The sequence below is a fragment of the Pelophylax lessonae genome, assembly GCF_965119305.1.
Source record: "Pelophylax lessonae genome assembly, chromosome: 1".
Lineage (NCBI taxonomy): Eukaryota > Metazoa > Chordata > Amphibia > Anura > Ranidae > Pelophylax > Pelophylax lessonae.
In genome coordinates, this window is record NC_138768.1 from 4,555,864 (window position 1) to 4,581,376 (window position 25,513).

The 25,513-nt window shown below is 46.9% G+C and overlaps 2 protein-coding genes across 2 annotated transcripts in view; one reads left to right on the plus strand and one right to left on the minus strand.

The window, feature by feature from the left end:
* LOC309551104 (uncharacterized protein) overlaps nt 1-25,513 on the plus strand; it is a gene marked incomplete at both ends in the record, with an annotated part of 215,915 nt that overhangs the window by 128,062 nt on the left and 62,340 nt on the right. The gene's annotated exons all lie outside the window — the stretch shown is intronic.
* LOC309559527 (chymotrypsinogen A-like) lies at nt 10,966-23,633 on the minus strand. Its single transcript, XM_082262816.1, has 7 exons — nt 23,577-23,633; nt 22,548-22,651; nt 21,426-21,505; nt 20,432-20,510; nt 20,053-20,233; nt 18,506-18,639; nt 10,966-11,153 (listed from the first exon to the last, which is right to left on the minus strand). The coding sequence occupies exons 1-7, from the start codon at nt 23,626-23,628 to the stop codon at nt 10,992-10,994; spliced, it is 792 nt and encodes a 263-aa protein (XP_082118942.1). The 5' UTR covers nt 23,629-23,633; the 3' UTR covers nt 10,966-10,991.

Sequence of the window (25,513 nt, forward strand, 5' to 3'; positions counted from 1 at the left end):
GGTTGTGGAATTCTCTACCACAAGAGGTGGTTTCTGCGGGAAGTATGGTGGCTTTCAAAAGACTCTTAGACTTACATCTCAAGGATCAGAACATTCAGGGGTATGAGAGATGATTACAGCCACACACACCTACACAGGGGGAACTGGATGGACTATTGTCTTTATTCAACCTCATCTATTATGTAACTATGTAACTATGTCAGCGTGTAGTGAGACTCTTAGGGAGAGAGAATAGCATCTCCTTCATGGTGATATCAGAGAGGGCCTTGCCTGTGGTGGGAAATAGTGCTATGAGTTCCCGTGCTGATATCAGAGAATTGCTGGAGGGTGGGGGGTTAATGTCCATAGAAAGGTCTGAGGCCTCCTGTGGGGTATGATCCATCCGCGGCCTGGATTTCACAGGGCTTCGTAATGCTGGGGATGGCGGGCTGGAGTGGTGAGGAGAGTGGTGAGGGTTGCCATCAGGGGGGACAGGAGAGGCAGAGGGAGAGCCCAGTGTCACGGAGGTAGGAGGTGTACTTACGCTTGCTGTAGTGCATGAGGTCCGGCCGCCATCTTGGCTTGATGCGCACTGCATTGTCGGGAAGAAGACCGACAGCTTCTGGACTAGCAGCAGGTCAGCGAGTCTTCTCCGCATGCCCGGAGGATCGGCGGGAGGAGTAGATATCGGGAGGCTCAGTTTCAAGGCTCTGGCGGGGTAAGGAGAGGAGATATGGTCCCGGGTTCCCTGGCGTGGAGCGGAGCTCAGGCTCTATGCGGCCATGCTGTTAGGTGGTTGCCACGACCCCCAATACCCATGGGACTTTAACCACTTTAAGACTGTAAGGATTTGCCCCCTTCCTGACCAGGCCTTATTTTTTTGCGATTCGGCACTGCGTTACTTTAATGGACAATTGTGCGGTTGTGCGACGCTGTACCCAAATATAATTGATGTCCTTTTTTCCCCACAAACAGAGCTTTCTTTTGGTGGTATTTGATCACCTCTGCGATTTTTATTTTTTGTGCTATAAACAAAAAAAGAGCCACAATTCTGAAAAAAAAAAAAAATTAAATATTTTTCACATTCTGCTATATAACATTCTCAAAAAAAAAAATAAAAAATCAACATTTTTTAACATTTTAGGCCAATTTGTTTTCTGCTACATATTTTTGGTAAAAAAAAAAAAAAAATCGCAATAAACGTGTCTACTAACTACGGCAAAGATTTATGTAATTGTTATTGTTTTTCTTTTTTTTACTAGTAATGGCGGCGATCTGCGATTTTTTGCAGACTGCGACATTGCGGCCAAAAGATTGGACCCCTAACTGACATTTTGGACACTTTTGGGGGGGGACCAGTGACATCATTACAGTAATCAGTGCTAAAAATAGTAACCGCCAGCCATAACCACTAACCAGCCAGCAGTACCCACCAGCAGTACCAGCCAGCAGTACCCACAGCAGTACCAGCCAGCAGTACCCACCAGCATTACCAGCCAGCAGTACCCACCAGCAGTACCCATCAGCAGGACCAGCCAGCAGTACCAGCCAGCAGTAACCACCAGCAGTACCCACCAGCAGTACCAGTCAGCAGTACCCACCAGCAGTACCAGCCAGCAGCCCTGGCTGTCTGCTCAGCTGTCAGAATGGAGCCGATGCTTCCTGAATAGTTCCGGCTCGGCTCCGTCCTCCTGTCACAAGCAGAGTGAAATAAAATGCATTCTGCCTGTGAGAGGAGGAGAGATACAGGAAGCATCGGCTCTGCATGCTTCCTTGCCTCCAGCACCGCTCCTTAAATTTCCCACCAGCAGTACCAGCCAGCAGTAACCACCAGCAGTACCAGCCAGCAGTACCCACCAGAAGTAACCACCAGCAGTACCCAGCCATCAGTAACCACCAGCAGTACCAGCCAGCAGTACCCATCAGCAGTACCAGCCAGCAGTACCCACCAGCAGTACCAGCCAGCAGTACCCACCAGTAGTACCAGCCAGCGTAGTGCCAGCCAGCGGTACCACCAGTAGTACCAGCCAGCAGTACCCCCCAGCAGTACCCTCTATCAGTACCAGCCAGTAGTAACTGTTAGCCGTAACCACCAGCAGTAACCAGCCAGCAGTACCGGCCAGCAGTACCCACCAGCAGTACCAGCCAGCAGTACCCACCAGCAGTACCAGCCAGCGTAATGCCGGCCAGCGGTACCACCAATAGTACCCTCCATCAGCACCAGCCAGTAGTAACTGTCAGCCGTAACCACCAGCAGTAACCAGCCAGCAGTACCGGCCAGCAGTACCCACCAGCAGTACCAGCCAGTGCAGTACCACCAGCAGTACCAGCCAGCAGTACCCACCAGTAGTACCAGCCAGCGTAGTGCCAGCCAGCGGTACCACCAGTAGTACCAGCCAGCAGTACCCCCCAGCAGTACCCTCCATCAGTACCAGCCAGTAGTAACTGTCAGCCGTAACCACCAGCAGTAACCAGCCAGCAGTACCGGCCAGCAGTACCCACCAGCAGTACCAGCCAGCAGTACCCACAGCAGTACCAGCCAGCAGTACCCACCAGCATTACCAGCCAGCAGTACCCACCAGCAGTACCCATCAGCAGGACCAGCCAGCAGTAACCACCAGCAGTACCTACCAGCAGTACCAGCCAGCAGCCCCCCCAGCAGTACCAGCCAGCAGTACCCACCAGCAGTACCAGCCAGCAGTACCCTCCAGCAGTACCAGCCAGCAGTACCCACCAGCATTACCAGCCAGCAGTACCCACCAGCAGTACCCATCAGCAGGACCAGCCAGCAGTAACCACCAGCAGTACCTACCAGCAGTACCAGCCAGCAGCCCCCCCAGCAGTACCAGCCAGCAGTACCCACCAGCAGTACCAGCCAGCAGTACCCACCACCAGTACCAGCCAGCAGTACCCACCAGCAGTACCAGCCAGCAGCACCCCCCAGCAGTACCAGCCAGAAGTAACCACCAGCAGTACCAGCCAGCAGTGCAACTATCCCCCAGCACATAATTGTAAATATCCCAGCATGTGCAGTGTTTCTAACTCCAACCACCATCACCACTTCCAATCACTGAAGGAGTGTTCCTTTAATATCTCTGAGAAAAATTAAACCTCTGTATACTGATTGCATTTCATTTCATCATCCTCAAGTTGTGTTAAATTAGTGGGGGGGAGGGGGGCACAGAGTGCCACCTCCCTGACATTAGTTTTTTCAGGGTGGGATTTGTTCATGCAGGTTCTGTTTCTTTTTCGGGTTCTGTCCTATCCCAGGATGCACTGTGGTTGTGCCCTCCCACTGGTACAGCCACAAAGGCCTGTGTGTCACTGGCTGGGTTTCCTCCACTGTCCAACAGGCTCCCCCCATTGGACACTCCCTCAGATCAAGTGAATCACACATGGACACATGTAACAGGCATAACTAACAATCAGGCTCCCCTGATAAGCAGATAGAGCTGCTAAGATTTTTCCAACCTAGCACCTATCTAGGCTGGTGCTACACTTATAAAAAATGTTGTCATGAATGGACATTTTTAACGCAGAGATTGCATCCTCTGAATCTGTTTCTGCAATTGCAGAGTTAACTTTTATTTAGAGTCTCAACCAGAAATGTCTACAACAAAAATAATAAGAAAGCTTCCAAATAGATGAACGTATACAAAATAGGAAGTATACAAAGGATCCAATAACAGTAAAATTACGTGACCCTTGCTCGCTCGCTTCCGCTCTCCCGACACTCCTCTGTTTCTAGTGAGTCAGCTTGCAGATCGCAACGTCTGATGGTTCGGTCAACGAAGGCTCCGGGATCCGAACTACAGCTATGTGCCCTTCGGAATCCATTAGAACAAACACCAGGCAGTCTGTATGTAAGTTCAAACAGGAAGACGTTTATTGGAAGCACACAGCACACTTTTATACAGAATTTGGAACATCCTGCCCCCAACAACCGCTTTCCCATTGGTCAATTGCAAAGTACATGCCGTTCTCCTTCAGGTCCTCCTTAGCCATGCAAATGAGGACTTAAAAATGAGTCAGCAGGGATTGGTCCGTTTAGCTTGACCAGAAGGACTGTTATGTGCAATGAGACAGAAGCCCCCAGGGGGCAATCAATGCACACAACAGCCAGATACAGAACAATGGTTCCATAACGAGCCCCCAATACACATTACTCTGAGTGTCAATACATCCCTTAGTAGACAACAGGTGAGTTCATTAGCACACCTGACAATAGGTGAATGGAAAGCCACATCAGACAAAAGCAACATTGTTAGACAGTCAATTTTCCTCATTGAACTTCCTGGAATGACCATATTAGGAGTTGTACTTCCTGGTCAGAGACCTCATGGCAAATGGGAACAAATCTCAATATTTCTACATGGAGACCTTGCTGACAAATATGAAGCAATCCAAACCATCACCCATCTGTCCTTAAATTCCAGTGACGGTGAACACCATCACAAGTAAGTTACAAATACAATGGATTAGTGTCCATTGGCAGCCTGTACATACAGGAAGCAGGGGCGGGGGGGGGGGGGGCCTGACAGGGGATCGATCGAGTGATAGGGGGTATGTGGTTGACTGGCTGGGGGGGGGCTGTGGGCCGACCCCCCCCAAGTAAATTAAGCACCAGCCGCTACTGTTAGTGCCAGAAAAGTCAACAAAGAGGACCAATGCTGACCATCAAAATGCAGAGATCCTGACAAATATCAGCCATAATGTAAACCGGAACCGGTAAAGGGAGCTTTGGGAAACGCCCCCCAGAGATAACAATCTGTCATGTTATAATGTAATTCCGGGAGGTAATCCCGAAATGGAGTAACTTCCATACGAACTCTATATGAAGTAGAAAACCTCCCAATATTTACAGGAAAGTGAGAAGGCAGGGAGTAGAAAACAAGACGGGGGAGAGAGAAGAGAGAGAATAAATAAATAAATATATACAGTATCCCACAAAAGTAAGTGCACCCCTCACATTTCTGTCAATATTTTATTCTATCTTTTCATGTGACAACAACACTGAAGAAATGAGACTTTGCTACAATGTAAAGTAGTGAGTGTACAGCTTGTATAACAGTGTAAATTTGCTGTCCCCTCAAAATAACTCAACACACAGCCATTAATGTCTAAACCGCTGGCAACAAAAGTGAGTACACCCTTTAAGTGAGTCAGAGTCACTTCCGGGGAGTCAGAGTCAGAGGACTCTCTATCAGCCTCTCAATCCCAGAGATTGTTTATCCGGTCTCTTACTGAGATCGTTCGGGCTGAGTTTAAACTCTCACCCTTAGAGACAACTGAAACCTCTTTTTCCTCCCCAGGCTCAATGCGCCCTCCTCAGAGTCCTCGGTCATTTCCCATGCATCCACTCTTGGAGCAAGAAGTATATAATGATTGGGATCATCCATACAGGATGTTTGTACCTCCTAAAAGGTTTTCATTGTTATATCCTATGGAGAATACCTTTTCTAAGAGATGGAAAATTCCCACTGTGGATGCAGGCTCTTCTTCGGTTAACAAGAATTGAACTTGTCCTGTGGATAATGCCCAGGTTTTTAAAGATCCAGTGGATAAAAAGTTGGAATCTTTATTGAAAGCCTCCTTTGCGGTTGCAGGTTCTGCAGTACAACCAGCAGTAGCAGCCATTGGAGTGTATCAGTCTTTGAAAGACCGCATAAAGCGAGTATCCAAGACAGTTCTCTCTCAAGGGGAGTCTGTGGAAGATCTGTCAGATCTACCTCGCACTTTGTGTTTCGCAGTGGATGCTCCATAAGGCAAATGTCACGGTTTGCTCTGATGACAATGCATATGCACAGAATCCTATGGTTAAAGAGCTAGTCTGCGGAATTACCATGTAAAAAATTACTGCCTAGCTTCCCCTTTCAAGGAGAACGCCTTTTTGGTGATGATCTGGATAAGTACTGTATATCCAAAAGATCTCGGGGGGGGGGGGGGGGGAGTACGTTGCTACCTGTAAAGAGGAAGAGCAGGCATCCTTCCTTTAAGATCCCCAGCACACGTAATACCAGTGCTTCCAGTTCCAGGCAGTGGCGACAGCCTCAATTGTCTGCATCCGGACCCAAGCCTTCAGGGCAAGGTCAGATAATGCCCTGGGCCCAGAGATCAGCCAAGTCTTCCTCTAAGCCCTCTCAGGGAAGGGGCGCCCTCACTCTTCTGGGTGGGGGGAAGCCTCCTGCAGTTCTCAGGGGCATGGGGGGAGTTAATTCAAGACAACTGGTTTGTCTCCACCATTTCACAGGGATACAAGCTGGAATTTCGGGTGTTCCTGCATCCTCCGTTTGTGAGGTCAAGTATACCAACAGATCCCTTAAAAGAAAGATCTCTCTTTCAGGCATTGGACCAGCTGAGAGCTCAGTGGGTGATAACCGAGGTTCCAGGAAATGAAAGGTTCAAAGGTTTTTAATCAAACCTATTCATAATCGCCAAACCATACAGGGATGTGAGACCTATTTTGGATCTCAAGGCACTGAATCCGTTTCTGAACGTTCGTTCTTTCCTCATGGAATCAATTCGTTCAGTCGTAGCCTCCCTGTAGGGAGAGGAAGTTCTAGCATCCATAGACATCAAGGATGCATATCTTCATGTGCCTCTATTTCAGACCCATCAAAGGATCCTTCGTTTTGCGATTGGAAACCATCATTTCCAGTTTGTGGCCCTGCCCTTCGGGTTGGCCACAGCACCAAGAGTGTTCACAAAGATCCTAGCTCCAGTATTGGCTGTTCTAAGGTCCTGAGGGATATCGATAATACGATATCTGGACCATCTATTACTAATAGATCGATCGGTGTCGGCTCTAAGCCAAATTATCCTTTAGACTGTACATTTTTTTAAACGTCTGGGTTGGATACTGAACTTAGCAAAGTCAGCATTACAGCCAGTCCAGCGTCTGGAATACCTGGTTCTTCTTTTCGACATGGTGCAGGAAAAGATATCCTTGCCAGCAAGAAAGGGTCAGGTTCGGTCTATAAATAGATATGTATACATGTAACGCTCCTGCGTTTTTATTATAGGCTGGATTTGCAGCTGCAAAATCTCCACTCAGTAGTCATGTAGAGATGTGTTGAATACCAGATCCAACTCTCCAGGACTCATCACCGTGGGCCTGTCAGCTTCAACATACAGATATATACACACTCAATGAGATGTTCCTGGAGTGATAGGATGTATATGTTAGTATGAAGGTGATGTGCTGAAGGGACAGGTGTGAACAGTGACAAGGATGGTAAGCACAGGTTTTGTATAGGAGAGTTCAAGATGGTATTAGGAATGCAGATAGGTTAGTATTGAGTATGCTAACAGGTGGTGAGGACAGCAGATGACAAATACAGGATAGACTAACCCAGTGCAAGGATAGATAGTAGTAGACAGGAGAGCTAGCAATCTATGCAGCAGTGCACATGATAGATGGTAGTAGGCTGAAGAGCTAGCAATCTATGTAACAGTGCAGATGATAGGATAGTATAGATGGGTAGTAACAGTCCTTAATGTGCATAGGTAGATAGTGCAATAAGGTTATGGAGGGTTCCCCTGCGGTGTACTTATCACTTGTAATGTTAGTAGTTTAGAGAGGTCCAGTAGATGAGGAATGATCCGGTAGCGAGATACAGGGATCAGTAGCGAGGTTCCGGTCTGCTCCAGGTAAAGGGAATGGCTGGAGGTTCCGATCGAGAGACAGGCTTGAAAGCATGTGGGTAACAAGGCAGGTTGAACGAACAATGGGAGTGAGACCGCCGGCGGTTGAAATAGCCGCTCTGCGGCGCTCAGCAGTGACATCATTGTTCTTAAAGGTATATGCGTACCACCTGAAGAGAAAGGTGGGACGCATTACAGAGGAAGGTGGTGATTAAGGGTACCGGAGGTACCAGAATCTTACAATACAGCGCTATATAAAATCAAATAAAGTGACAATGTGCATCATATAAATCAATAAACTCGCTTAAAGTGCAATATATATTCCTCTTAAGTGCAATAAATAATGTCCATAAGGTGCATTCAAAGTAAAGTGCATAAGAGTCCACTAAAATATAAATATAACCGTGGATTAAAATTCAATAAAGTGCTTGATAGATGTTTCATATAAAAGTGCAAGTGACACTACCACCATTTAGCCACCAGATGGCCTCTCACCTCACTGAAGCATTAAACCAGCATTGAATCCTCAATGTGACCAGTATAAGGAATGCCACTTCCTGAATCGATCTCTCACCATCCCATGGACATGATATGTGAATAAAGATAATGAGGCATCTAAGTGTACACTGCTATTATCCTTTAATTGATTCAAATTCAAAGTAGAATTGCACTCACATGAATCGGCACAATGGGCTTGTGCGGACTGTACACGGCAAAAACAGTAGCTGTCGGGAGCCGTGCTGGTGGGTCGCTGCTCGTCCGCCCAGGTCTCCTCCCCCTATACGCGTGGCGTCTTACGCTTTCGCGACACGACTTCCTCAGTAGGGGTGGCTCCACTTTTATATACGCCACGCGTATAGGCGGAGGAGACCTGGGCGGACGAGCAGCGACCCACCAGCACGGCTCCCGACAGCTACTGTTTTTGGCGTGTACGGTCCGCACAAGCCCATTGTGCCGATTCATGTGAGTGCAATTCTACTTTGAATGTGAATGGGATGGTGAGAGATCGATTCAGGAAGTGGTCATATTGAGGATTCAATGCTGGTTTAATGCTTCAGTGAGGTGAGAGGCCATCTGGTGGCTAAATGGCGGTGGTGTCACTTGCACTTTTATATGAAACATCTATCAAGCACTTTATTGAATTTTAATCCACGGTTATATTTTTATTTTAGTGGACTCTTATGCACTGTACTTTGAATGCACCTTATGGACATTATTTATTGCACTTTCCTCCTGTACAGCTGATATTGCGTTTCTTGCGCAGAATCCAGCTAGAGAAGAGACCAGTAATTTCCGGTAGCACCGACTTGGCCGAGGAGGATTTGGTATGCACAAACACAGAGGTTGGTATTGACGAGGCCCTGGGTCCTTCCACTGTATCCGGACTTGCTCTCTCAAGGTTTGATATTCCACCCTGCTGTGCAGTCTCTAAATTTGACGGCTTGGCTGTTGAAGCCTTAATCCTGGAAGAGCCGCGTGTGTCTGGCCCCGCAGTTCATACACTGATAAACGCCAGGAAACCAGTCTCTAGAAATATTTACTACAGGGTCTGGAAATCCTACATTGCCTGGTGTGAAGCCAGGAAATGGCATCCCCGCACATATATTATCAGGAGAATTCTATCCTTCCTGCAAGCAGGGGTAGATATGAAATTACCCCTGCGCACGATTAAAGGGCAGATTTCAGCTTTATAATTTTTTTTCAGAAACTGATCACTTCCCATTCATTGGTTAAAGCCTTCGTCTGGGGAATATTGTGTTTGCTTCCACCAGTGAAGCCACTGTTGTGTCCTTGGGACTTAAATTTGGTGTTGGCAGTTTTGCAAAAACAGCCTTTTGAACCTCTGAGGCAGGGTCCCCTGGTTCTTCTGACCAGAAAACTGGTCTTTTTGATTGCGATATCTTCGGCTAGAAGGGTATCGGAACTAACAGTTCTTTCTTGTAAAGAGCCATTCTTGATATTTTATCAATATAGGGTGATTTTACGTCCACACCCAGATTTTTTTGCCCAAGGTGGTGTCCGCCTTTCATTTGAATCAGGACTTTATACTACCTTTGTTTTTTTCAGATCCTCACTCAGAGGAGGAAAAGGATTTGCATTCTCTTGATGTAATGCATGCACTTAAATTTTATTTACAGGAAACAGCTCAGATTTGTAAGACCAAGAGCTTGTTTGTGCTGCCAGAATGCCCCAGGAAGGGGTTGGCAGCACCTAAATCTATGATTTCCTGTTGGATTCGCCAGGTTATTACCCAGGCATATGGTTTAGAACAGTGGTCTCCAAATGGCGGCCCGGGGTCCAGATGTGGCCCTGTGCTTGCTTTTATCTGGCCCTTGGGGCATTATTCCATCAACTGACACCCGTGATGAAGCATCATCCCCCCTACTGGGATATGAGAAGGTGGAAGCACTTACACACCTGTATTCATTCCCATATTGACACCAATGGGGCACTATTTCTCTCATTAAAACCAATGATGAGGTACTGATGCCGGGGCATTTTCTACTACCAATGGCCACAGTCTGGCCCCCCTAAAGCCTGAAGGACAGTAAACTGGCCCCTTGCTTAAAAAGTTTGGAGACCCCTGGTTTAGAAGGGAAGGTTCCACCTTTTCCTGTAAAGGCACATTCTACCAGAGGAGTAGGTGCCTTTGGGCAAATCGCCATCAAGCCTCTATGGCTCAAATTTGCAAGGCCGACTGGGGGGGGAGGGAGGTCGGGACTCTGGCTGGGGAGGAGACTGTGCTGAGTGGAGCCGGAGAGGGGGAGCAGGAGAGAGGCACCCAGAGACAGCTGAACGCACGGGCGGGGAACTCAAGACAAGGAGCAGCCAGTGCAGTGGAGCAGGAAGCTTTGCTGTCCACCCCCAGAGACAGCTCTTTAATTAGCAACTGCCTAATTAAAGAGCCTTCTCTGCCGCCCCTCTCAAATTGCCGCCTGGATCTCCGACTTGCACCGGTTCCACAAACTTGTAAAATGTTAGTAACAGGTTCGGTACAACCGGTGCGAACCGGCTGAATCCCACCACTGGCTCCACCCCTTCCTCGCCAAAACACCAATTAAAAGTCCCACCACTTATATTTTCTATCGTACTGGGCTGAAAACCCCTCCTTGTCCCAATCCCCTTTAACCCTTGTCATGCCGTCCCTCCGTCCATGTCTCTTCTCTCCTTTACTCCGGGCCTCTCTGACTTCTCATTGGGTGCTCAGTTAGAATTGCACTTCATCAACTGTCTAATCTCCTTAAACAAAATGTAAAACACTTAAAAAAATAAATGATCTACTTTGTGAACAAACAATATATTGAAAGAAATGAATCCACAACAACTCAATGGTGTCAAATTTATTTTATTTGGACATTGGATGGTATTTAGTTAGCGGCAACAGTCTGGTCCACCCAGGATCTGAGGGCGGTGACGCGGGCGTAGACGGCGGGGGTAGATGTAGAGCAGGAAGAGCTGCCCCAGGACACAATACCGGCCAGGGTCCAGGCTCCGTTCCTCTGGCACACAAGGGGTCCACCGGAGTCACCCTGAAAAGAAAAGAGGAGACGTCACAGGAGAATTCCAACACAACAAACGTTTCACTTTAACCAACTGCCGACCGCCAGCAGTACATATGGTCAGCTCTGTCCTGCAAAACCGCTAGTAGGGGCGCGCGCACACCGCTGGAGGCACGCGCATGCGCCCATTGGCCGCAGGGGGGGAGATACTCAGCGGGTCTGGCAGCCGTGATTGCTGCCAGTCACCCCCTATCGCTCCCCGTGGAGACAGAATAGCGGTCTGCCATTGTAAACACGGCAGACCGCTATTGTGTCAGTTATGAACACTGGGATCCTCCTATTTAGGATCACATGTCTCTGTGTTCATTCAGCAAGACCACCCCCCCCCCCCACACAGTTAGAAAGCACCCCCTAGGGGACACATTTAACTCTTTGATCGCCCCTGGTGTTAACCCCTTCCCTGCCAGTGTCATTAATACAATGACAGGGCATATTTTTAGCACTGATTACTGTAGTAATGTCACTGGTCCCTCCAAAAATGTCAGTTAGGGGTCCGATCTGTCTGCCGAAATGTCGCAGTCCTGCTAAAAATCGCTAATCGCCACCATTACTAATTAAATAAATAAATAAATAACAATTACATAAATCTTGCCCCTAGTTTGTAGACGCGATAACTTTTGCGCAAACCAATCAATATACACTTATTGGGATTTTTTTTTCCCCAAAAATATGTAGCCTAAAATCATGAAAAATTCGATTTTTAAATTTTTTTTATTGGGAATTTTATATATCAGAAAGTAAAATATATATATATATTTTTTCAGAATTGTCGCTCTTTTTTTGTTGTTTATAGCGCAAAAAAAAAAAAAAAAATCGCACAGGTGATGAAATACCACCAAAAAGAAAGCTCTATTTGTGAGAAAAAAAGGACGTCAATTTTATTTGTGTACAGCGTCGCACGACCGCGCAATTGTCCATTAAAGTAACGCAGTGCCGAATCGCAAAATAGGGCCTGGTCATTACCCACTTTAAGACTGGAAGGATTTGCCCCCTTCCTGACCAGGCCATATTTTGCGATTCGGCACTGCGTTACTTTAACGGACAATTGCGCGGTCGTGCGACGCTGTACCCAAACAAAATGTACGTCCTTTTTTCCCCACAAACAGAGCTTTCTTTTGGTGGTATTTGATCACCTCTGCGCTTTTTATTTTTTGTGCTATAAACAAAAAAAGAGCGACAATTCTGAAAAAAAATTACTTTTTCACATTCTGCTATATGACATTCTCAAAAAATAAAAATGTTTTAACATTTTAGGCCAATTTGTTTTCTGCTACATATTTTTGTTTAAAAAATAAGCGTATTTTGATCGGTTTGCGCAAAAGTTATCGCGTCTACTAACCACGGGAAAGATTTCTGTCATTTTTATTGTTTTTTTTTTTACTAGCAATGGTGGCGATCTGCGATTTTTTGCGGGACTGCGATATTGCGGCGGACAGATTGGACCCCTAACTGACATTTTTTACACTTTTGGGGGGACCAGTGACATTACTACAGTAATCAGTGCTAAAAATATGCACTGTCACTGTACTAATGACACTGGCAGGGAAGGGGTTAACATTGTGGGCGATCAAGGGGTTAAATGTGTACCTAGGGGAGTGTGTCTAACTGTGGGGGGGGGTGGCTTGTGAAATTGTGAAATGACCATAGAGACCTGTGATCCTATATAGAAGCAGAGATGTATAGTAACTAAGTAGAACTACTTCACTACTGTACTTTAAGTACGGAAAGGCGGTATCTGTACTTTCCTAGAGTAGAATTTTTTTCTCCTACTTCCACTTTTACTTCACTACATTTTTTCGATGATTTCAATACTTCTACTCCAATATTTTTTTTTTTTGTGCTGCATAGTTACTCGTTACTATTATAAAAATTACCACTACCAGAACAGTAGATGGAGGTTTCATGAAGCTCAAAACATTGTGTATTATCAGCGCATACGAAGATAAAAGCTACTGTATGTATAAATAAAAGCTGCATTTGAAATAATAAAAAACAATATGATGTTCAAACTTTTGACTTCTTTCTTTAATAACTACATAACACAGTACTTGTACTTTTACTTTCAGTACTTGAGTAGCAACATTTTTAAAAAAACTACTTGCAATACTTAAGTACAAAAAATGTTGAATACTTTAGTACTTCTACTCGAGTCACTTTTTGATCGAGCACTTCCACTTCTACTCAAGTATGGGTTTCGAGTACTTTATACAACTCTGTATAGAAGGATCACAGGAGCTCTGTGATCATTCCAGAGAGAAGAACGGTCGGATGTGTTTATATCAGCCGAGCGTTCTTCTCTCTCAGCGGGGATCGATCGCGGGTGTCAGGCTGCAATCAGAGCCGCCTGACGCAGGCATCGGCTTCCCCGCTGACGAGCGGGGGGCGGGAGCGTTCCGCCGGCGGCGCGCGCGTTTGCCCCCTTGACTCCCGAGAGCGAGCGCCGTACATGTACGGCGATTCTCCCAGGAGCGGTTGCCTGCTGGAGCCCTCGGGAAGCACTAGGAGCCTCCGTCAATGGAGGTACCCAGTCGGGGTGCCGGTTGATGCGTTATCTCAGGATTGTGCATAGTTCAAAGTTGGGGTATCCCACTCATCCCTTCTCCCATCCCAGTTCTAAAAAAACCCCACAAAAAACCAAATCCCCTGGATTGATTATTGGCTGAGCCAATGAATTTTAATGCTATTTTTCTGTTGCTGTTTCAGTTGCTGAGGGTAACCCAGGGGAATCCAGAAAGTGCAATTCTCAGCAGTCCTCTAGGGGGCAGTGCTACACACAAAAAATGTATACCTCTGCCTAGAGAACCCTTGGAAAAAAAAACACAAAAACCAAATCCCCTGGATTGATTAAGTGGTTAAGGGGGAAATCCTTCCAGTCCAGTAGTGGTTAAAGAACATTTGTTGGTCTGAGCTTTGTGCCCCCCCCCCCCCCCAATTATCCAAACATGAAATAGTTCCATCTGCTGACAGCTATTTCTGACTATGACAAGGACACAGAATAATTATTAACCCAGCAGTGACTGTGGGCGCTGGGATCAGATATGGAAGCAGAGAAAGGTATGGCGCTTCCCATTGGAGACCTCTGAGAATTTCCCGGTCTCAGCTGAATAAAAAAAAGGTTTTTTAAAAAAATGTATCCTAATTTTTTTAAGTAATTTTGGAAATTTCTTATAACTATACAGTGTTGTTATAATAGAACAAGAAGATCATAAATGGAGATGTTATGGCTTTCAAAAAGGAGAAGATGTCACCTTTACTGCCGGTTCACACTACCGCGACTTGTCAGGCGACTTGGTCACCTGACAAGTCATGCTCCATTCTGTGCTATGGGAACCGTTCTAATAGGAGCAACTCAAGTCGCTACGACTTAGAAAAAGGTTCCTGCACTACTTTTGACCGAAGTCGGAGCGACTTGCATTGACTTCCATTATGTGAAGTCCGTGGAAGTCGCGCCGAAGTCGCGGTGCACGGCGACTTCACTAATCGCCCCCGAAGTTTTGTCGTCATAGTGTGAACCGACTCTTAGAGTCAGCCAGTACCTTGGTAACACATGCAGCACCCCCCTAGATAGGGGCTAGGAAGGAGAATAATTTCCTCTGCCTGCTTAACCCGGGAGTAGCAGGTAAATCATAGTCTGCTCCATCTGCTTATCAGGGGAGCCTGATCAGTAGTTAGGCCTGTTACATGTGCTCAGGGTGTGATTCATCTGGGCTGAGGGAGTGTCCCCCACTGCATCCAATAGGGAAGCCTGTTGGACAGTGGAGGAAACCCAGCCAGTGACACACAGGCTTTTATGACTGTCCCAGTGGGTTGGCACAAACAGTGGTGCATCCTGGGATAGGTTATAAAAGCCAAGGGCACATGTGACAGAGTGTCTTCGGGGCAGGAAGCCAGGTCCCAGGAGGAGGGTGACGGCTGTCTCTCCTCCTGTGGAAGGTGGTCACAGGCGGTCGGCCTGGTGAGCCAAGAGTGTGGTGCTGAGCCTGGAGGTCCAGGAAGCTGGCAAGTGGAGTTTGAGGCAGAGCAACCTTGGGAAAAACAGTGTCCGTGAGTGTCGGGAAGCCAGGAAAAGGGACCGCTCCAGTGGAGAGTCAGTGGACGGGTGTCAGTGCACACAGCAAGTGAGAAAGGGGGTGCCAAGTTAGAACCCTGAAGAATAAATCAAACAGGATCACATTATCTATCTTCACTTCTGTGGCAAGGTGAAGCAGCGGCCTTGCCGCACACTACAGCTTGTTGTTGTGACGGTGCTCACCGCCACTGGTAGTGAAAGACAGCCTTGTCCTATTATTTGTGTATTGAGATGGAATGTGGATTGTGCCTGTCCCATTGTTAAATGTTAATGACCTCACATTGTTCTGTCCAGAAGGCCAGCTAATTAGTTCGGGTTAATTCAGTTTCTGTATACAATTTCATCTGCATGTGATAATGTAATCATTCAACTCCTGACCTGTGTGTAGTAATTTGATGAGGAGGGTGCTCATGTGTGTATAAATTGAGTGTGTGTCTGTTCAATAAACAGTCTGTTTTTACCCCTTCATGAAGTCTCGACTTATGTTTGGGGGAATCTGCTACAAGGGATTGCTATGCTCTTTATACTCCCTTGGATAATCACTAAACTCTTGTAAGAGCTTGTTCCTGTTTCACTCTCTGGGGAAAGAGAGGTTCACCCACTGGAACCTGGAGCCTTGTCGTAGGTCCAGGATGGGTAAAAGGCGACGAGACCCCAACCAAGCTGCGTCGGTTCGTGGGGTCTGAAGTGGTTATGGTGTCTGATGGAGTGCTTGGAGCCCTCGGGAAGCACTAGGAGCATCCATAAACGGAGGTACCCAGTCAGGGTGCCGGATGATCCATTACAGTTGTCCTCAAAATTGTACATAGTTCAAAGTTGGAGTATCCCACTCATCCCTTCTCCCATCCCAGTTCTAAAAAAAAACACAAGCACCAAATTCCCTGGACTGATTATTAGCTGAGCCAAGAAATTTTAATGCCATTTGTCTGCTATCAGTTGCTGAGGGTAACCCAGGGGAATCCAGAAAGTGCAATTCTCAGCAGTCCTCTAGGGGCTAGGGGGCAGTGCTACACACATAAAATGTATACTTCTGCCTAGAGAACCCTTGGATGCTATATATAAGGAGGGCGCTGATCTGTACCCCACCCCCTAGAGCTAAGCTCCACCCTCATGACTCAGTAGCCCTGTGCCATGTCCTTAGATGGATTTAGACTTTCTGGTATTAGACTAAATAAAATGTAAAAACAATATAAAACAAAATTGTACAAAAGCCATTATATCTCCCTATTAATGTCCATGAGAGGTAATAATGTATACTAGTGTAGCCCCCTCCTAGATAAGCTGCCATTAAGTAAATGTAATTCTCTTGGCCCCCCTGTAATCAGTGACACAGCTTGTGATTACTTTGGGCTGCTCTGGTTTTCACTGATTGTGGGTTTGGCTGCTTCCTCCTACCTTCTGGAGGATTCTGGAATGTCATTGGCTGGGAGAATCAAATCAGCAGCCAAAATATTTATGTGGTCCCTGGGGGAGGGTGCCCAATAGGTGGCTGGGGGACTGCATTAATAGTCTGAGGCCTGGAGCAAGGGGTTTCATTTCCAGGTGAAAAAAAAGTTCCTGGCCTGAAGGGCTGCTGCCCTTCTGGGCAGTTCAGCTGCACTTTTGTATTTGCTCATCGAGGTCCCAACTTGGCTAGACCGGGGGGGGGGCTGTTCTAGTGCTCATTGAGGTCCCAGCTTGGCTAAACCGAGGAGGGGGGGACTGTTCTAGTGCTCATTGAGGTCCCAGCTTGGCTAGACCGAGGAGGGGGGCTGTACTAGTGCTCATTGAGGTCCCAGCTTGGCTAGATCGAGGGGGGGGGGCTGTACTAGTGCTCATTGAGGTCCCAGCTTGGCTAAATCGAGGGGGGGTGGACTGTTCTAGTGCTCATTGAGGTCCCAGCTTGGCTAAATCGAGGGGGGGGACTGTTCTAGTGCTCATTGAGGTCCCAGCTTGGCTAGACCGAGGGGGGCTGTTCTAGTGCTCATTGAGGTCCCAGCTTGGCTAGACCGAGGAGGGGGGCTGTACTAGTGCTCATTGAGGTCCCAGCTTGGCTAGATCGAGGGGGGGGGGCTGTACTAGTGCTCATTGAGGTCCCAGCTTGGCTAGATCGAGGGGGGGGGGGCTATACTAGTGCTCATTGAGGTCCCAGCTTGGCTAAATCGAGGGGGGGGACTGTTCTAGTGCTCATTGAGGTCCCAGCTTGGCTAAATCGAGGGGGGGGGCTGTTCTAGTGCTCATTGAGGTCCCAGCTTGGCTAGACCGAGGGGGGCTGTTCTTGTGCTCATTGAGGTCCCAGCTTTGTTAGCTCTATGGGGCCTATTCTAAAGTGATGGAGGGATTTCACTGAGGATTTGATCGGTGAGATCATGGGGGAAATGTCTGGCTGATATTGGAAGGAGGCATCCCAAGTATCCAGGGACTTTTGTGAGTACAGAACTGTGCGTACGATCCTAGTGACTGCTGCTGCCTAGTGAGTGCTGCTACTATCTCTTACGCCTCAGTACCAGATTATGCTCAAGTCTGGACAATTCTTATGGTGTTCTAGTGTAGCTCAATCCCTTCATTGCTGCCAGGGGAGGACTGGGCCAGGGGGCAGGGGGGCAATTGCCCCCGGGCTGCTCTGATGCCCTATAAAAACGTTGCCCCACTTCTGCCACAGACATGCCTAAAGGATTCCTAAGTGCAAGTTGAAGGCAAGGACAAAGCACAGCCCCCCCCCCCCCCCAGCATGGATGGTGTAAACTGTGTCTGAACTGAGGCCAGTTCCATGCCCCACTGGAGACTCTGCTGCCCCGTCCCAGCCCTTCCCAACCTCCCCCTAATGGCCAGGTCGGAAACCCGGATTCATCCGGTAAGTAGAGAGTATCTGGAGCAAGGCTTCATCTGGGCCTCTGGTTTGTACTTGCCCCCTGGGCTGAAAGTTGCCAGTCTGCCCCTGATTGCTGCTGCAATGACCCTTCTAAGAAGCTTTAGGAAGGTAAGAAGTCTCATTGGGTTTCTGCATTGTGTTACTGAAGTATCCCACAGCTTCCCTACACCCTGTCCAAGTTCAACTAATAATAAAGCATCAGAAAGGATACCCCTAAACTGTTCATTGAACCAGAAGAGTAATTGAAGCTGTGTGCCTGGCTGCTGATACACTAGTTTGGGGAAAGAACCTAGAGACTACCAGCGGGTAGTCCTACCCTAAGGGGCCTTGGAATCATTCGGTATGGATTCTGATTCTCCAGCTGAGCGATAGTTTCTAATAGAAATCCAAAGATCATCGTACCATGCAGGAGGAAACACCGGAGGCACCAGCGCAGATCATGGTGGCCTGGATTCTGGATCCCCAGTAGCTCTGGCAGTTGGCGGTGGTCAGGAGAGGAAGAGATGCCTGCTGGAGCTTAGATGGGGTGGTTTGTGCTGAAAGAGAGAAAAGGGAGAATGCAAAAATGTCAAAAATGTGTAACAGCATTATCATCACATCTAACTTCTACAATCCCTGGCCTTATTTTATTTTTGCACTAGAGGAGCAGAGAATGGTCATTATTGGGCTTATATGCAAAAAAGGTCAAAATGAAACCTTGTGAAGTCTACACCAAACAAGCAGGCTATCACATGTATGCTGGTCATTGCATTGAAAGGGGGCATGTACGCTGGTCACGACATTGAAAGGGGGCATGTACGCTGGTCACTGCATTGAAAGGGGGCATGTACGCTGGTCAATGCATTGAAAGGGGGCCTGTACGCTGGTCACTGCATTGAAAGGGGGCATGTACGCTGGTCACTGCATTGAAAGGGGGCATGTACGCTGGTCACTGCATTGAAAGGGGGCATGTATGCTGGTCAATGCATTGAAAGGGGGCCTGTACGCTGGTCACTGCATTGAAAGGGGGCATGTACGCTGGTCACGACATTGAAAGGGGGCATGTATGCTGGTCACTGCATTGAAAGGGGGCATGTATGCTGGTCAATGCATTGAAAGGGGGCATGTACGCTGGTCACTGCATTGAAAGGGGCATGTATGCTGGTCACTGCATTGAAAGGGGGCATGTACGCTGGTCACTGCATTGAAAGGGGGCATGTACGCTGGTCACTGCATTGAAGGGGGCATGTATGCTGGTCACTGTTTTGAAGGGGGCACGCTGGTCACTCTGCATTGAAAGGGGGCACGCTGGTCTCTCTGCATTGAAAGGGGGGACACTATACCTTAATTACTGAAGGCCCCTTTCACACTTTTGCAAGTCACGCAATTTTTTACAGCGTTTTTTTTGCCGCAAAGCAATGCCTATTACATTTTTCTGTTTGCGCCCCCCCAAAAATTTTGAGCACCAGCCGCCACAGCTATCACATAATATACACTCCACATTATTTAAAATGCCATTACAATGTGTCAAAAAAAAAAAAAAAAAATCTGCCAAGCACCTGATATATCAGGTAGCATATAGAGGTCACTTGGCCGCAAACAATTTCTTCTCTGCAATGTTCTTTAGGGTGGAGGATTGGGGTTACAGCTGAAGGATCCGGCCATTGATTTGAATTGTGATTGGCTACTGATTGTCCACCCCCTCTGCTTACACACAAACTTCAGCTGCTTGGACAGCATGACGCCTACCAGGAGACACTGCCAATCCATCCTGAGTAGGGCTGGGCAGGGGACCTGTCAGCTTCTGATGTCACAGGTTGACCATCGAACTACAGGCACACTGTGCAAAGCTTAGCATGGTCAGCATGGAACAGAAAGCCCTTAAATCATTAGAACATTTTTACAGTTTACAGTGCATGGATGTATTGCAATGCATTATGTTTTTTTTAAACAAAATCAAACTCCCTTACTGGCGGCACTGACGTATCCCCATCCGGTGGTGACGCATCTCTCTCCTCCATTGAAGACATCAGCGGTAGCAGCCAGACACACAGGGGAAATGCGGTTGGTGAAGGTGGCGGGAGTGGCCAGCTTGATCAGGGTGATGTCATTGGCGGTGGTAAAGGAGCTGTAACTGGGATGTCTGAAGGCCTAAGAAAAGTTATATTAGAATCAACTTCCTGGAAATGTAGGTGAATCCAACCAGATAATTCCAACCAATCATCATACACAGACCCTGTAGTTTTTTTTTTATTGCCCATGTGATCCCTTATAGTACACGCCTGGCTTAAAGGACAAAAAGACAAGTAGAGCAGTTATGTTTTATTTATTTATTATGAAAAAACTTACTCTGCCGACATTGATTCTCTGGGTGGCCTCAGTTGATACGGAGCGGTCGAATGCACCCAGGACCACACGGTGGGAAGTTCTGGATGGAAGAGAATAATGGTCAATAGTTGCCATAAGGCTGATATCAGATGTCGGCTCTAATTTTTGATCTCAGAACTTTTCATAGACCAGAACCCTTCCCAGAACTTTCTAAATTTATAACTGAAAATTGAAAATATTTTTGGATTCATACATTGACTGCAGAAACCTTTACTGACATATACACACCCATGGTAACAGTTGACATTGCCTTTCTTGTACAAAACAATGTACTCATTGTGGTACTTTCAGGCTCCACCACCATCATCTGTCTGCTTATCCGGTCTCATTTCCCAAAAAGCCCAACTTTATAGAAGCCATGCTATACATGCCATGGACTGCCATGAACTAGAAGCTGTATGTAAGTTGTATTTGTACCAAAAACCAACTGCATGAACTGACAGGGGACACATGGCTGTATGTTTGTGCTGTATCTGGTCTATAAACCAGAGGCTCTGGGTAGACAGTTGAATAAATGGTCATATTATTGAGGATGTGTCCGGTCTATAAACCAGAGGCTCTGGATGGACAGTTGGATAAATGGCTCTATATTTAGGATGTATCTGGTCTATAAACCGGAAAGTCTGGATTGACAGTTGGATAAATGGTTCTATATTTAGGATGTGTCTGGTCTATAAACCAGAGGCTCTGTATGGACAGTTGGATAAATGGCTCTATATTTAGGATGTATTCAGTCTATAAACCAGAGGCACTGGATAGACAGTTGGATAAATGGTTCTATATTTAGGATGTATCCGGTCTATAAACCAGAGGCTGTGGAAGGACAGTTGGATAAATGGCTCTATATTTAGGATGTATCCGGTCTATAAGCCAGGAGCTCTGGATGGACAGATTACCAGTTAAGCATTGCAGTGAATGTGGACTTTGCAGTAGAATATAATCACAAAAGACTTACGTGACTCCGCAGTGGGCAGCAGTGACAACCCAGAGACTGTTGATGAGGGAACCGCCACAGAAGTGGAAACCAGTGTTATCCTGTGGAAGAAGAGTGGTCAGATCATTGCTTTTTTTACTGATAATTGTACCTTCCCTAGGAAGTAAAGCCTCGCTCAGACCAGATCATTGCAGTTTTTGCTTTTACTGCACCTGCACAGTGCACATAAAGGAAAACACTGTAGGTAATTGCACAGGTCAGATCTTTGGGTGCTTTTTCTGTGCCCCAATTTCCTGATTGTAGCATTTTGGGTGCAATCTATAGGGGGCAGTAATGGGCAACTACCTGGTACACCTTATCACAACTCGAAAACCAAAGCTTGAAAGAATCCTAAAGTTGACTGCTGTGAATGCACACTTTTCCCATCATAAAAGTGAGCAGCCACAGAAGAGTCATGGTAATAAATGGAGAAAGGACATTTGCCCTGTGACCATCAACAGATTTATTAAAAAATTAGACTGTTAAAGTCTATGCACTTTTTAGGATAGGGAAGGGTTAAACTCCTATTAGGTTAATAATGGCTCTCTGTGTGTCCTGGAGACACAGTGGGAAATGAAAGGAAGTCTCCCCAAAGTAAACAGAATTCCCGTTCTAGAGGGCTGTCATGGGAGCGGATTCCCCCCCATGGAGACCATTTCCAATTTTTTTTATTTCTTCTCACTTTCTGTCTCGTATTGCAATTAAAAACTTGACAAAGGTTCTAAACCCATTCCCACTTCATCTAAACTTAGAACACTAGCCTCAACATTTTATAAGTTTAGCCCAACATTGGGTGGCCAAAGCTGCAGTCAGAGTATTGGATGGCAAAGAGGAAACATTTAAAAATGTGAAGGTCACATCAAACATGGTGGTCAGATACTTGGTATAATAATGATATAATGTTATGCTGTCTAGTTTCTGTAAAATGACCTATCGGAAATCAGAGACTATGAAAGTGATGCTTTGGTTGTACCTGCAGAGTCTGTATCTAATCTATAAATCCAGAGGGTAGGGCTGCAAAACCCTTCCTAGTTCCTCTCTTACATTGTATAATAAGGTTCTGGACCAGAATGACAAGGGACAACAAATAACTTTTGGTCTTACCTGCAGAGACACCTGCCAGGGCCAAGATCCAGAGACGGCATTCTCACCGTTCACAATCCTAGCATAGCCGGAGATAATGGGCTTGATGGCGGGAACACCACAGCCTGAAGAAAACATATATTTAAACAATGTATACAATTTACTGTATACAATACACTATACAATATAACACAATATATGTTAAGTCTTTATCTTGTCTACTTACATTCATAATTAGCATTTTATTTAACTGTAGCACCCACTTAGTTTGGCTGTTAGGTTAATTTAGTTTTTGGCTTGCTCTGTAATCAGAGGGCTTGATTGCTTTCCCCTGTCTCTAAAAGACTTTCTGGAAATTAGGGAGGGAGAATTAAAATGTCCAGCCTGAGTATTCTGCAGTGCCGAGCTAATTTATGGGGAGGTGTGCCCAGATGGTGGCTGGGTTGCTGTTAAATAGCCTGAAACCCTAAGGAGATTGTCTCTTTTCCTCTGAGTGGATGGATCTGTGAGAGGCGAGGAAGGAGGAGATTGCTTGCCCCTTGGACTGAATACTGGACTACTTTACCAGAGGTGACACATATGGACTGACTGTGCTCCAGGATCCTATGAGTAGAGCCTCTTTACTCATTCTCAAGCTACTTCATGATTCCCAGCCGTGAGTCGTGCACTGTTCCAGTCTGCCTTTACCTGTGCTCCAATAATTTCCAAATCCCCAGCTGTGAATTGTAGACTGCTCCAGCTTTTCTTACACTAGTGCTATTCCTACTGTGAGGGAAGTGTCCTCTGCCAACAATATCTGACATTTTGGAGCATCCAACATCACTCATAAACCCCAACCCCAAGTTCTACTGGCAACAAAACTTTAAAAGACCACCCCTAGACTTCATCCTCCACACATCCTTGATAGAAACAGATCAACCAACTAGGCTTTCCATGCACTCTATGAATCTATGTGTATAACTCTATCTGCAAAAATATGTATTAAAACGCACAGTTTTATGAATTATATTATATATATTACAATGTAGCACAAAAAGTAGGTGTACTCACCATATGCTCCGCTGAGCAGGGCCAGACAGGACAGGATCCACAGGGTTGTCATTCTGTTTTTCTCGGTTGAGTAGATGACTGAAGGCCTGCTCAGATTTTATACCCTAAATCAGCCAATCAGGGAAGAGCTCAAGGCCTATGAAAAGGACTATTTTCGGTGGCCTTATCAGGATACCTTGAGCAAGTCCAGATATTCCTCCAACTTGGCCTAGAGAAAAGATACGAGGACACAGGTGTTATAGCAGAACGGCAGTTGATGTGAAGTGCAGAAATAGTCCACGTAACACAGTACATTATTTGCACCATATTACCGAAACAAAGAATGGGTTTCAATGGAGATCCATTCCCTACACACCCTCCTTATATTCTTGTAGCGGGTGCTGCTCAAGCTTGTAACAGGTTCAGGACTTTTCCGCCTTTGGAAGACCAGGCGTTCTTTGGTGGGGGAAGTGTGTAGCGGGTGCCGCTCAGCTGCCCGTGGCCCCGCTGACACTAACACACTGACAGGCCATTCCTCAGACCTGAGACCCCATCCAACACTGTGCAGAATTACAGGTCTCTCAGAGTCAAACCACCATCCCAGAGCACTGTGCATTACAGGCCTCCCCCCCCTCAGACCACCATCCAGAGCACTGTGCATTACAGGCCCCCCCTCAGACCACCGTCCAGAGCACTGTGCATTACAGGCCCCCCTCAGACCACCATCCAGAGCACTGTGCATTACAGGCCCCCCTCAGACCACCATCCAGAGCACTGTGCATTACAGGCCCCCCTCAGACCACCATCCAGAGCACTGTGCATTACAGGCCCCCCTCAGACCACCATCCAGAGCACTGTGCATTACAGGTCCCCCCTCAGACCACCATCCAGAGCACTGTGCAGCATTACAGGCCTCCTCAGACCACCAGCCACAGCCATGTGCAGCATCACAGGCCTCGCATACTCCCATCCAGAGCACTGTGCATTACAGACCTCCTCAGACCACCGTCCAGAGCACTGTGTGCAATGCATTACAGGCCTCCTCCTCAGAATTTCCATTTCCAGAGCTCTGTGTGCATTAAAGGCCTCCTTAGACTGTGGATGAATGTGTGTTGACTGCTTCTGTAAGAACCAAGCCCTAAGCTTTATAAGCCTGATAGCTAGCTGGAATGACCCGTCCAGAGAAATTTCTGGATGACATCTCCATCCCGCTGTTTCTGCTAGAGAGTGACAAAAATGTCCTAAAACTCTGAGCAAAGCTGTAGCGTGAGAGCATGCTCGGAGTATCCTAATATCCATGGCATGGAACCAGTTATCCTTGGTGGTCCTGCCTATGGGAGGAGCAAATCTTTTGTTCTCATAGAATGCCGAAGCCACCCCAGATTGCTGCCCAATATGGATATAAACAGTGGTGTATTTACGTTTTGTGCTGCTCTAGGCCTGAATAAACTTGGGCACCCCCTAATTTAAATATGACCCACTTCTTCCTGTAAAGGTCACACCACTTCCTGTTTATGACCCACCCTGTCATCTGTAAACCAGAGACCACAACCACAGTCTATCAGTGCCTATCAGTTCCGATAAGTTCAGCCTCATCAGTGTCCATCAGTGCAGCCTTATCAGTGCCCATCAGTGCAGCCTCATTACTGCCCACCAGTGCATCATATCAGTGCAGCCTCATTAGTGGCCATCAGTACAGCCCCATCAGTGACCACCAGTGCAGCCTGTCGATGCATCATATCAGTGCCCATCAGTGCTGCCTTATCAGTACAGCCCCATCAGTGCAGCTTATCAGTGCCGCCTCTTTAGTGGCCTTCAGCACAGCCTCATCAGTGCCCATCAGGGCAACATATCAGTGCAACCCTATCAGTTAAGCTTATCAGTGCTGCCTCGTGCCCATCAGTGCAGCCTCACCAGTGCTGATCAGTGCAGTATGTCAGTGCTGCCTTATCAGTGCA

Bases quoted from the DNA above. Each gene is read 5' to 3' on its own strand.
- LOC309559527 (XM_082262816.1), bottom strand. From the start codon at position 23,628: ATGACAACCCTGTGGATCCTGTCCTGTCTGGCCCTGCTCAGCGGAGCA. The intron at 20,234-20,431 runs GTAAGTTTTTTC...AACTTTTCTTAG, and splicing joins AGAGAATCAATGTCGGCAGA to GCCTTCAGACATCCCAGTTA. The intron at 11,154-18,505 runs GTACGATGATCT...TTTTCTTTTCAG, and splicing joins CCGGTGTTTCCTCCTGCATG to GGTGACTCCGGTGGACCCCT.